The sequence below is a fragment of the Myodes glareolus genome, chromosome 6 (genome assembly GCF_982192425.1).
Source record: "Myodes glareolus chromosome 6, mMyoGla1.1, whole genome shotgun sequence".
In the NCBI taxonomy this organism is placed as follows: Eukaryota; Metazoa; Chordata; class Mammalia; order Rodentia; family Cricetidae; genus Myodes; species Myodes glareolus.
The window spans coordinates 81,642,972-81,655,007 of NC_142031.1; the positions used below are offsets into that span (position 1 = coordinate 81,642,972).

At 40.2% G+C, this 12,036-nt stretch overlaps 1 protein-coding gene and 1 pseudogene across 3 annotated transcripts in view; both read right to left on the reverse strand.

Moving 5' to 3' along the window:
• The window catches only part of Foxn2 (forkhead box N2), a 52,466-nt gene that overhangs the window by 23,486 nt on the left and 16,944 nt on the right, over nucleotides 1-12,036 (reverse strand). For all 3 annotated transcript variants that reach the window (XM_085690937.2, XM_085690938.2, XM_048416322.3), the window contains exon 2: nucleotides 5,486-6,036. In XM_085690937.2, the coding sequence (XP_085547063.1) occupies nucleotides 5,486-6,022 (537 nt within the window). In that variant the 5' untranslated portion in view covers nucleotides 6,023-6,036. The remainder of the gene's footprint in view (nucleotides 1-5,485; nucleotides 6,037-12,036) is intronic.
• On the reverse strand, nucleotides 860-1,364 carry LOC148121869 (NHP2-like protein 1 pseudogene; annotated as a pseudogene).

Here is a 12,036-nt window from a genome sequence, read left to right on the forward strand (position 1 = left end):
TAATATGGTTGAAAATTGGTTGACTCAGGGCCCGTTACCAACCACTGTGTCAGACAAGGGTAGATAAATCTGTAAGTGATTATTGCACTAAGTTTCTTTTTTTTTAAAAAACATAATATGAACATATTTATTAGGATGCTCAAGAATGAACAACATTATTTCCACTCTCTTCATGTGATAAAGAATACATTTGACCCATGTTGAGGGAGGAAAGGGATAGGACTCCCAAAGTGGGAGCCCTACAAGAAATCCCCATTCAGCAAAGGGCAGGATGTCCCTGATAGCATTCTCTGCTCTAAGTTCCAGCCCCGGTACTCTTTATTCCAACTATTCTGTCCTTGTCACTCTTCAAGATCCACGCAGTCAAACTCAGGCCACCTCTGAGTCTGCAGACCACAGCTTTGAATTGTTACTGCCTTGATACCCTCAGTAGGGAATGGGGTAAGAATAGAAGATTACACATATCAAAAACACAACATTAATAAATGGCACTTGGACGTAGGTTTAACATTATCAGACTTTCTCTTCAAATGACAGTGGGTGGGAGGGGCTGCTTCCCAAAGAAAGATTTTCAGTCATGGTAGCATTTATGGAGATCTCATATGCAAAGGCATGAGAGACCAGTGTTACTGTCATCTTGTCCTGCACAGAGGAATGAATTTGCAGATGAAAGTAGACACTATCCTTGGCTTAGGTTTTTCCTGGTTCTTCCCACTGTTAAACTGTGACGTTCTGCCTCTCACCTAACTTAGATATCATCTCACTTAGATTAAGTGAAACAGATTAAAAAATGGTAGTAGAGGATGGAGAGATGGGACAGAACAACCCTGTAAGACTATAAAAAAACACAAAAACCAGATGTAGTACAATATTTATAATAGAAACTGGCCGAAAACACTACATGCTAACAGACGGTATGATACAGAGTAGGGTGGGAGCAGACAGGAAGGGCAGAGCCACAGGCTACACCAGGAGCCTTTCAATAGACTGCTGGATGGATTGGATCTGCTGCTTTAGCTGGGAGCCTTCTTTGATGGTAACAGAACAGGCGATGACGGGTCTGGAGACCCCACAGACCCGTCCTAGGGCCTGCTTGGAGCGCACGAATACACAGGGGACATTCTTGTCTTCACACAGCAGCGGGAGGTGCAGGATGATCTCCAGCAGCTCAGCGTCTGCTGCCATGACGATGAACTCAGAGATGCCTCTGTTGAGGGTTTTGCTGGCTTCATTGGCTCCTTTCCGGAGCTGCTGTAGTTGCGCGACTGCTGACCAAGGCCCAGCAGCTTCTTGGTGAGATGGGCATCTGCGAGGGGATAGGCCTTCGGGTTCACATCAGCCTCTGTCATGGCTGCGGTGCGCTGGCCCTGCCGCGGGTCGAGAACAGCCGAGTTCCGACAGACTGAAAGCGCCGCACGGAAAGACTAGCGGAAGTCACTTTTCTGCACTAAGTTTCTTGATCATAGAGAGTTTATATCCACTCTGGTGGGATACAAAAACTTGTGCACAGCTATGATATAATATGTGAAGGGACTCTGGACAGTCCAAGTATGGCAAACATGGCTCTGGCAGGCCTTGTCCTTCTCTGATTCCCTCTGCCCTGCTAAAACCTCTAGATTGCATTCCTAAAGCTAACCACCAAGGTCTACTCCCTTACTTGTCTACTTCCTCCTCCTGAGGCTGGCTACTAAATCCACCTATCAAAGTATTGAGGCCCAACAATCAAAAGCCTTTGGCTACCCTAATTGACCTGTTCAATCAAAATTAAACACGTTGTCCTAACATGGGATTTCCCCTTTTACCTTTATAATCTGCCAATCATTTGCCTATGTGTCCCATCTTTCCCCTCTCTATCCAAATGCAGTCCTTTGTCCCTCCAGGACAAATATCCCTTCCCCCTCTCCCTTGTTCCTTCCCTTTCTCCCTCATGCTCTATTTCCTGTCTTTGTCTTTTATCCCCTGCCCTTTGTCACTCTGAGGCAAAGAACTCTCCTTTGGGCTGAGAAGTTGGTCTTGGGCCGAATACCAGTCCCTTCAAAATGTACTACAGAAACAAACAAAGGAGTATAGGAGCCCAGAATAGATATACCAAAGCGGCAAGTGCCTAAGGAGAGCTACTGAGCTGGGCTGTGAGGAAGTGGTTTCTCCACAGAGAACAGGAAAATACATGTAGATGGGATAAGATAAAGATCACAACATACTGGAATAGCTAGTGTAAAAATGTGTGTGTGGGGGGCAGTTCATGGAGTAATCTTTTTAAAAAAGCATCAAAAAGAGATCAAATTGAGAGAATTCTGAAAACTATTCTAAGAATCTTTTTATTTGAAGATTTACTATTTATGTATTTGTGTAGGTGTGGCTATGTCATGTGTATGCTTACATAGGCTAGAAGAGGGCATCAATATCTCCTGGAGCTTGAGTGGTGGTTGTGAGCTGTCTGATATGAGGGCTGGGAACCAAACTCTGGTCCTCTAGAAGAGCACAAATGTTCTTAAGGGCTCAGTAATCTCTCCATCCCTGTGAGTTATAATGTTATTAATATCCCATAAGCTACTGTGTTTTATAAATGTATGATTCGTGGTGACATGAGGCTATTGTGAGGCTAACTTCATGAAGTTACATACCTGGCTCTTGAACATCTGATTCAAATTATTCATGCTGACTTCCCCCACTTCTCTCTCTGCATATTATATATATGTATGCATACATATATAGATAAATGAGATTATCTCAAAACACAAAACTAATAATATGACAACAATGAAAAAGTAAAACAAAAACCAAAATAACAACAACAAAAACCCAGCACTTTGGGTAGCAGAGGCAGGTGGATCTTTGAGTTCAAGAACAGCCTGGTCTACAGAGTAAGTTCTTGGACAACCAGCTTCACACAGAAATCTTGTCTTGAAATACCCACCTCTCTCAAAGAACAAAAAACAGTTAATGGTAAAGAAAAAGAATTCAGGCAAGTATGAACATGGTATTATATATTAATGCAAATCAACAAAAATAAATTTCTAAAGTTATTTTTACCATTTATATAAATATACACATATACATGTATATGTAAACTATAAATATACATATGCATATATATACACATATGTACATTTTAACTGATGAGAAATAAACTAGGACCCTTGAGAATTTATAGGTATTTTATTTCCTATATTCTAACCTTGGTTTTTGCAGATCATGAACACCTAGCTGGTCTCAATGTACTGGTTATGAAACAAGAGAATTCCTCAGGATAATATATAAACTCCTTTCAAGTTTTATAATCAAGTAACTAAGCACCATAAAGAACAAACATCAAGTTTAGAATCTTGAATCCTAGAGAAGGAAGACATAGAGTCCAACTTATATAAATTCCATCAGACATAACTCTAAATTAAACAATTAGTTGCAAATTAGGTCTGGCCTTTAGGAGACAAACTGAAGAGTCATTAGCATCCAGATGCTAAGTGAAACCCTGGGAATGATGAACTTACCCCAAAACCACTAAACTGAAAAGACAGTGAAAAGAATTTTTAAAAATGTTTAAAAAGTTAAGGGTAAAGCAAACCAATCCAGGCAAGTATGAATTCTATAAATCAAGAAAAATTAATTCCTAAAGCTAGTTTTACCCTACAACACAATGTCAAACCAAATCAGCAGACTCAGATAAGTGTTGAGGCAAGTGTTAAGACTGTTCAAAACTGCATCTTTATTGAAATTTTATGGCTGGAGAGATGGCTCAGAGGCTAAGAGCACTGGCTGCTCTTCCAGAGGTTCTGAGTTCAATTCCCAGCAAGCACATGGCAGCTTGCAACCATCAGTAACAAGACCTGGAGCCCTCTTCTGGCCTGCATACACATAAGCAGACAGAGCACTGTATACATACATGATAAATACCCCCCCCCCAAAAAAAAGAAAGAAACTATATCCAAAGGTAGTACTAAGTGTGGCCCTCCTTTGATAGGAAATAGAGACATGTTCAGGACAACAACGTACATATCACAAATGAAATAAAGGAAAACCTTATCAAAGCCTTGTTCTGACCTCAGAACTGAATGAAGGGCAAGTAGCCTACTATGACATTCACTAACCTTCATGTTCAGTGTTTCTTTCCACTCTGCCTGTCTCCCTTTCTCACTCATACAGAATATACCAGTGCTTTTATATACCTTCTATATCTACAGAAAACATATTTTTAAAAGCACATTTAAAAAGTAAATTTTAAAAAATACAACAGAGAATAAAGCAAATTAAAAATAATACCTGTCATATTCTTTAATATGAATGAGCTATACTTTATGAGATAGATTGTTAAACGGAATAAAAAGAACATATATACTAATATAGTTGTAGAAATTAAGGGGGATCTACTCCATGGAACTCAAGAGATGAATCAGTGGTTAAAAGCATACGTTGCCCCTTCCAAAGTTCCTAGCACCCACATTAAACATTTTGCAAATGTCTGTAACTCTAGCTCTAGGGAATTCAATATCCTGTTGTGACTTCTGAAGATATTATACTCATGCACAAACCCAGAAACACGCACAATTAAAAATAAAATCTTTTTAAAAAATATTTATTCATTTATTATGCATACAATATCTGCCTACATGTGTGCCTGCAGGCCAGAGAGGGCACCAGATCACATTACAGATGGTTGTGAGCCACCATATGGTTGCTGGGAATTGAACCCAGGACCTTTGGAAGAGCAGGCAATGCTCTTAACCACTGAGCCATCTCTCCAGCCCCCCAAAATAAAATCTTTTTAAAATGAGACATATACACTCTCAAAAAAGAAAGGAACAAACAACTCGGGTGGTCTGGGGATACCGTGCAGTGGAACGCTTACCTAACATATACTGTAAAGGCTGCAGGGCCGCCAAGGTGCTGTGTGCGCTCAGGCTGCTAGGCCCGTGCCACGAGGTGGGAAAAGGGCCCCACATTGGGCGCCAAATAATGGCGAATCAATCCCACACCAGTTATGCTTTAAGGGGTTATTTATTTTGGGGGTAAAACTTACATACACCATAAACCGTCAGGAAGGGAGCCTAGTTGCTGAAGTCGGAGCCAGAAGCAGGAGCCGGAACCAAGTGCTGGAACCAAGAGGCCCGAGCCGAGACTTGTGGCTCTTTTTAAAAGAGAAATATACCACACCCCAGTGGGCTGGTATTTCAGCGACTATTGGCTCTGGGGGCTCATGCTTCAGCGACTATTGGCTGAAGCAGCAGAAGGTACTCACACAGCAAACATAGCATAATTTCAACTCCTGGTGGGGTGGGAGGGTAGATAACAGGATGAGGAAGGCTCATTTGGAAAAATAAGTTTCTCTCAACACTATGACATTTTAAAGCATCATAAATTAAAGCAAATGATGAAGATAATTAATCTCAAACTAACCTAACTGGGCTTTGCGTCCCTTGGTTTCCCCACATCTCATGGACCTGTATCAATTCCCCCATTGCACAGAGTGATGTTTATCATTACTGACCTTGCCATGGCTCCTTTCCACTTTCTGAAAACATTTATTCAGGGATAGATTATGCCGAACAGAATTCTTCCAGCCTGTGGGTGCGGTGGCAAAGTATGGGAAACGGTCCAGAATCCAGCTATAAATTTCTTTGACAGGCAAACACTTATTTGGAGAGTGTTCAATAGCCATATAAATGAGAAGACTAAAGGAGTATGGGGGCTTTGAAGTTGCTGACTTTTTCTCTGGGTTCTGGTAGCAGGATGGTGCAAAGGCTGGCACATCATCTCCCTCTATGTCATACAACGGACTAACCATTGGAAAACCTTCACTTCCAAGCCTGAAGTTTGTTAGAAGATTACTATTTTCATGAAGCCAGTTCAAGTTTGTTAGTTCATCATCTGCTGAGTCAGTGCCCACTAGAGTGGCCTTTGGCCTTGCAGCATCCCCAACTTCAGGCAAGCTTCCCATTTTATAAATCTGACTTAGTCCTGCAAACTTCTCGGCTCCTGGTGTCTCAGCTCTCTTATCTGGAGTCATTCCAATTACTGGACCCATTTACTCGTACAATTCTGCAATAAAAAAAGTTATAAATTAATATAAATCTTAAACTCTGGGAAAAGCAAATAAACATTTGTATATACACATCCAAATCAAGAAAAATTTGCAGCTGACTATGCCACACAAACAATAAATATTATTTTTCAGAAAGGGTCTCTATTTGTAGTTCTGGCTGTCCTGGAACTCACTATGTAGACGAGGCTCTCCAAGATCCTCATGCCTTTGCCTCCTCTGTACTGGGAATAATAAAGGTGTGCACCACCACACCCAGCTTCCCATATAATATTTAAATGCAACGTAGTTTTGACAGTTATAATGCATACAAAGAAGTAGTTGCTTTATATTATTTGAAACAATGAATAATAAACAGTAAATAAAATATAACTTGACAGCATCACATGTATGAGCTATAAGACAAATTAAGCAATATAGCATAAACAGTAGTTTCCAGTCCACAATAGCTAGTTGTAGTTACTATTAACAAACGGGGCTGGTGAGATGCTATGGTGGATAAGGAGTGCTTACTCCAAGTGCGACAACCCGAGTTCAACTCTGAGAGTCAATGCCTGGAAGCTGTCTCTGAACCTCCACAGGCATGCAGTGGCAAGTATTATGTAGCTGTAGCTGTTCCCATACATAAATAAACTTAATGAACAGACTATATCATGACTTCTAATTTATCCTAAGGATCTATATTATTTTACTGTAATAGTCATACATATTGCTCAATCTTTAAAATACTCAAATTTGAAACAATGTTCAAACAATAATTTCAAGTAAATCTCCAAATTTTAAAAAATTTACCATAAAAAAATCATTTCTAGGACTAGAGAGATGGTCCAGTGTAAGATCTTACAGGACTTGGGTTAAATTCCCAGCACTCACATGGTAGTTCAAAATCATCCATAATTCCAGTTAGAGGATTCACTGCCTTCTTCTAACTTCCAAGAGTACTAGGTACATGGTACACACACATACATGCAAACAAAACATTCGACACAAAATAAAATTTAAAAAAGTAACCCAGTTTTGTTTTCATATATCCAACTAAATGAAAAATTTTTTCAAATTATTTTTAATTGACACAGATTAATTATGTAAACCTACACATGTATATATTGTGGAATGATTAAAACAGGCTAATTAGCTGACAAGATGGGGCATTCCTAAAATCTCACCATTTGGGAGGCAGGGGCAGGACAGAGACTCCAGGTTCAATGACAGCTTGGTCTACATCACAAATTCTAGGTCAGTTAGTGTGGTAGCTTGAATTGGCTCCCATAACGTCTTAGGGAAAGGCACTATTAGGAGGTGTGACTTTCTTGGAGTAGGTATGGTCCTGTTGGAGTAGGTGGGTCACTGTGGAGTCAGGCTTGGAGGTCTCATATATGCTTAAGTCACACCCAGTATCTCAGACCATTTCCTGCAGCCTGAACAAGATGTGGAACTCTCAATTCCCTCTCCAGCACCCTGTCTGCCTGCACGCCGCCATGTCCCACCATGACAATAATGGACTAAACCTCAGAACTGTAAGCGAGTCACCACAATGAAATGTTCTCCTTTAGAAGAGTTGCTGTGGTCACTGTGTCTCTTCACAGCAATAGAAACCCTAACTAAGACAGCCAGGCCAGTGTAATGGAACTGTGCTGCAGAACAGACATGCACACACACACCCCAACATAAATAACATACAGCACCTCCGTGGTAAGCACATATTTAACATGACATGTTCTCACTGACGAGTTACAGTGCTGTAGGACAGGGAACCAGAATATACTCCTGCGCAACTGCAGCTCTGCACCCTCTAACATTCCCGTGCTTCCCTGCTACAGCGTCTGCTAACCACCACTTTCTTCTTCTACAACTTCAACAAAATAACATTTTGTATTCCCTAAATTCACTATCAGCTAAGTTAAATTTGGTAAACATTTGCTGTTTCTTTAAAAAAAAAATCCAGTATTTGAACTCGGCACCCCCAATCACCACACCCTTAGCATGTCTCATCTCGGACATTCTCACAGGAAGTTTGAACTGCACGGTATTGATCATGAAGTTGCTCTTGCATTTCTAGTTTCTCAAGTGATATTTTTCTTTTTTTATTTTCTTTTTTTGACATAGAATTTCTCTGTGTATCTCTGGCTATCCTGGAACTCGCTCTACAGACCAGGCTGGACTCGAACTCACAGAGATCCGCCTTCCTCTGCCTCCCAAGCACCGCCAACACCACCCAGTGGTGTTTTTCTTTCTCTCTCCCTCCTTCCCCTCTCTTTTAAAAATGTTATTTATTTTTATTTTACGAGCATTAGTGTTTTGCCTGCATGTATGCTTGTGTGATGGTGTCAGGTCCCCTGGAACTGGAGTTAGACAGTTGTAAGCTGCCATGTGGGTGTTGGGAATTGAACCTGGGTCCTTTGGAAGAGTAGTCAGTGCTCTTAACCGCTGAGGCATTTCTCCAGTCCATTTTGCTTTTTATGTATTTTTTATATGTATGAGGGAAGTAAAAGAACTAATGTGTTCTTAATTCATGTTCAATGTACAGAAAGATGTCTCATTCTAAAGCTGAAAAGCTTACTATCTATTCAAGTTGCTCATGCTTAGTTAGCTGACATGGGGAGAAGAACCTGCAAAGCTCCATACTGCTTAGAGAACAGTCAGCAGGCTATTTCAAGAACTACGGGGCTTGTCTGTTTGGATCCTGGAAGCCACAACTAAATTCCTCAATTAGTGATAACACCAGCCAATATTTTCAGGGCCAGATAGTATACTAAACACTTTGCATGCTATATGTCAATTAAAGTGGAGAAAACTGAGAACCGTTTTTTGGATGAGGATAAGAAAAATGAGGATTACACAATGGAGTACTACACAGCAGAAAAAAATAACGACAGCTTAAATTTTGCAGGAAAATGGATGGAACTAGAAAACATTATTTTGAGTGAGGTAACCCAGACCCAGAAAGACAATTATCACATGTACTCACTCATAGGTGGTTTTTAAACATAAAGCAAAGAAAGCCAGCCTACAAACCACAATCCCAGAGAACTTAGACAGCAATGCGGACACTAAGAGAGACTTACATAAATCTAATATTTATGGGAAGTAGAATGTATAAAAAGACAAGATCTCCGAGTAAATTGGGAGCATGGGGACCTTGGGGGAGGGTTGAAGGGGAGAGGGGAGAGCAGGGAGGAGAGCAGAGCTCAATAAATATCAATAAAATAAAATAAAATTCTGAAAGAAAAATAGTAAACCAGCTTATACAGCTCTACTTAATATTTAAACTTCCAGTCTAAGCTTTGATTAATGTTTAAGCCTTGCAAATTACATCATTTAAGTCACCAGACCACACGAACAGGCATTGTAAGACAGCTAAGAGTGACTATCTTGAGAAGCCTGTTTTGGGATTGTTTACTGCCTCCTCCTCATCCCACATCTCCCTGTCTTAATATTTAATGAACTTGTTATCAAACTCAGGGGTACAAGCTGTGACTCCCCGTGTCTGATAATAAACTTTCCTGAAAACCCTTCCCACAGTGCAACCAGTCAGTCTTCACCTGAGTAGAGGCCATCAAGCAGGAAAGAACTCCCCGGGCTGCTGCTAGCAGTGCTGCGCTGTGCCTCTCTGCTACAGGTAACACAAGCGCATTAACAGGCACTCAGAAAGCAAATCTCTCAGAAACTAATTTAGATGGGGGCAAATATGGTTTTTATAAAAATTCCTTTATTAGGTCTATAATCCTTTGGTTCATAAATTTTTGCGACGTCTGGTGTTTGCACTATATTGTGACGTGTGTCCTCCAAACTTGCTACAATGAAAGGCACATTACCAAGCTGATATGAAGTGTAACAGTCATTATCTTGGAATGGAATACAAATGGCAGCAAATATGCCTCAGCATTACAGGAAATACATAGCAAGCAAAGCTGAAACTGCAGGGACGACGGTGTAGACGGGCATCTTCCTAGCAAGACCCGCAGCCCTCATGTTTCAAGGAGAAAAAGAACTGTTTTAAATATCATTTTAGAGTACTCACAACCACTCTACCTAAGACTAAGTCTGCTACAGCAGATGCAAGTGTCAACAGCAAAAATATGAGAAAATATCCAACTTCATGAGCAATCCAGTAAATCTAATGTTAAATATTATGTGGCACAGTCTATGGTATGTAGAAACATAGATATTAGTAATTTAAAAAATGGTGTAGGAGGTCCTTCTGTTTATGTATTGCTTTCATTGGTTAATCAATAAAGAAACTGCTTGACCTGATAGGGCAGAACCTAGGTAGGCGGAGGAACTGAATTCTGGGAGGAAGAAAACAGAGACAGAGAGCCGCCATGGAGATGCCAGGTCAGACATGCTAAATCTTTCCCGGTAATTCACAACCTCATGGTGAACACAAATTAATAAAAATGGGTTAAATCAAGATGTGAGAGTTACCCAATAGGAGGCTAGAGCTAATGGGCAAGCAGTGTTTTATTTTATTTTATTTTTTAATATTTATTTATTTATTATGTATACAATATTCTGTCTGTGTGTATGCCTGCAGGCCAGAAGAGGACACCAGACCCCATTACAGATGGTTGTGAGCCACCATGTGGTTGCTGGGAATTGAACTCAGGACCTTTGGAAGAGCAGACAATGCTCTTAACCTCTGAGCCATCTCTCCAGCCCCGGCAAGCAGTGTTTTAATTAATACAGTTTCTGTGTGATTATTTGGGACAAACAAAGGGACCCTCTCTCCATCAACAACAACAAAAAAACCCCATTTATTTCTGTCTAAAAATATATAAAATTGTATCATGTACAACTAAGCCCCAACCGTCCCTCTTCCTCAACCTCCCCCACAAATATCTGAAGCATCATTAAAGATTAGAGCTCACTTGCATGTCCTGCAATAGAGACACTGCAGTTACCTCTTCAGTCTACTACTCCGTTGTCACCGGAGTCCACTAACTGAAACAGTAACCGAAACCAAAGGACCTGAAAAACTGAAGGGGAGCTTATTTCAAAAGCTGTTTATATTACAAATTTGGTAAAGGACTTTGCTAGTCCTTCCAATTTTTTAAAATATATTTATTTTTATAGTTTAAACTTAAGCTCAAAGTTCTTGAGGAAAATGTTATGCTAGATTATTTTTAGTAGTTACATCTCTCTCTTTCCTTCTCTCTCTCTCTCTCTCTCTCTCTCTCACACACACACACACACACACACACACACACACACACACACACGCACAGTCAATTTAGAAAACTCAAGGCCAAATCAAAAGCCACCTCTTACTAGCCCATTCTATCACAAAGCTTTCTACAACACAGATTAATTTATCAATAAATGAGTGACTTTTTTAATTTTGAAACTTTGAAAAAGATTCACTACATTATGTCTCTCCTTCATACCAATGAGACCCACCAGGCACAGCAGTTGACCACAGGACTTCTCAGAAGGTGCCGCAATCATTGTTTCCAGACTTCCTCATAATGCAACATTAACTTCCGGATTCTGTTTGTCTCACTCACTGCACTTATGACTGAACTCTGACAACCCCATCACTTTAACAGAACCCTTATTCTGACCTCTGGGATTTAAGTGGTAAAATAATTTAAACCTCAGAAGTTTCAGTATATTGTTAATATCTCAACAGTTCTACCCGATGCCAACATTCTTAGACATAAAGGAATTTTTTAAAAGAGATTGGAGAGACAGTTCAGTAGTTAAGAGCACTTGCTGCTTTTGCCTAAGGTCAGGTTCAGTTCCTAGAACCCACATGGAAGTTCACAGCCACCTGTAGCTCCAGTTGCAGGTACACATGGCACACACCCACACACACCCACACACACCCACACACACCCACACACACCCACACACACACACTACGAAGGCAAACGAAAAAAAAATATAAATTTATATTTATACATATAAAATTAAGTCTTTAAAAAACGACAACTTTAAGAAATTTAGAAACAAATTTAAGTTTTTACCTACTAACAACATTCTCAGAAACAAAAGAAGAT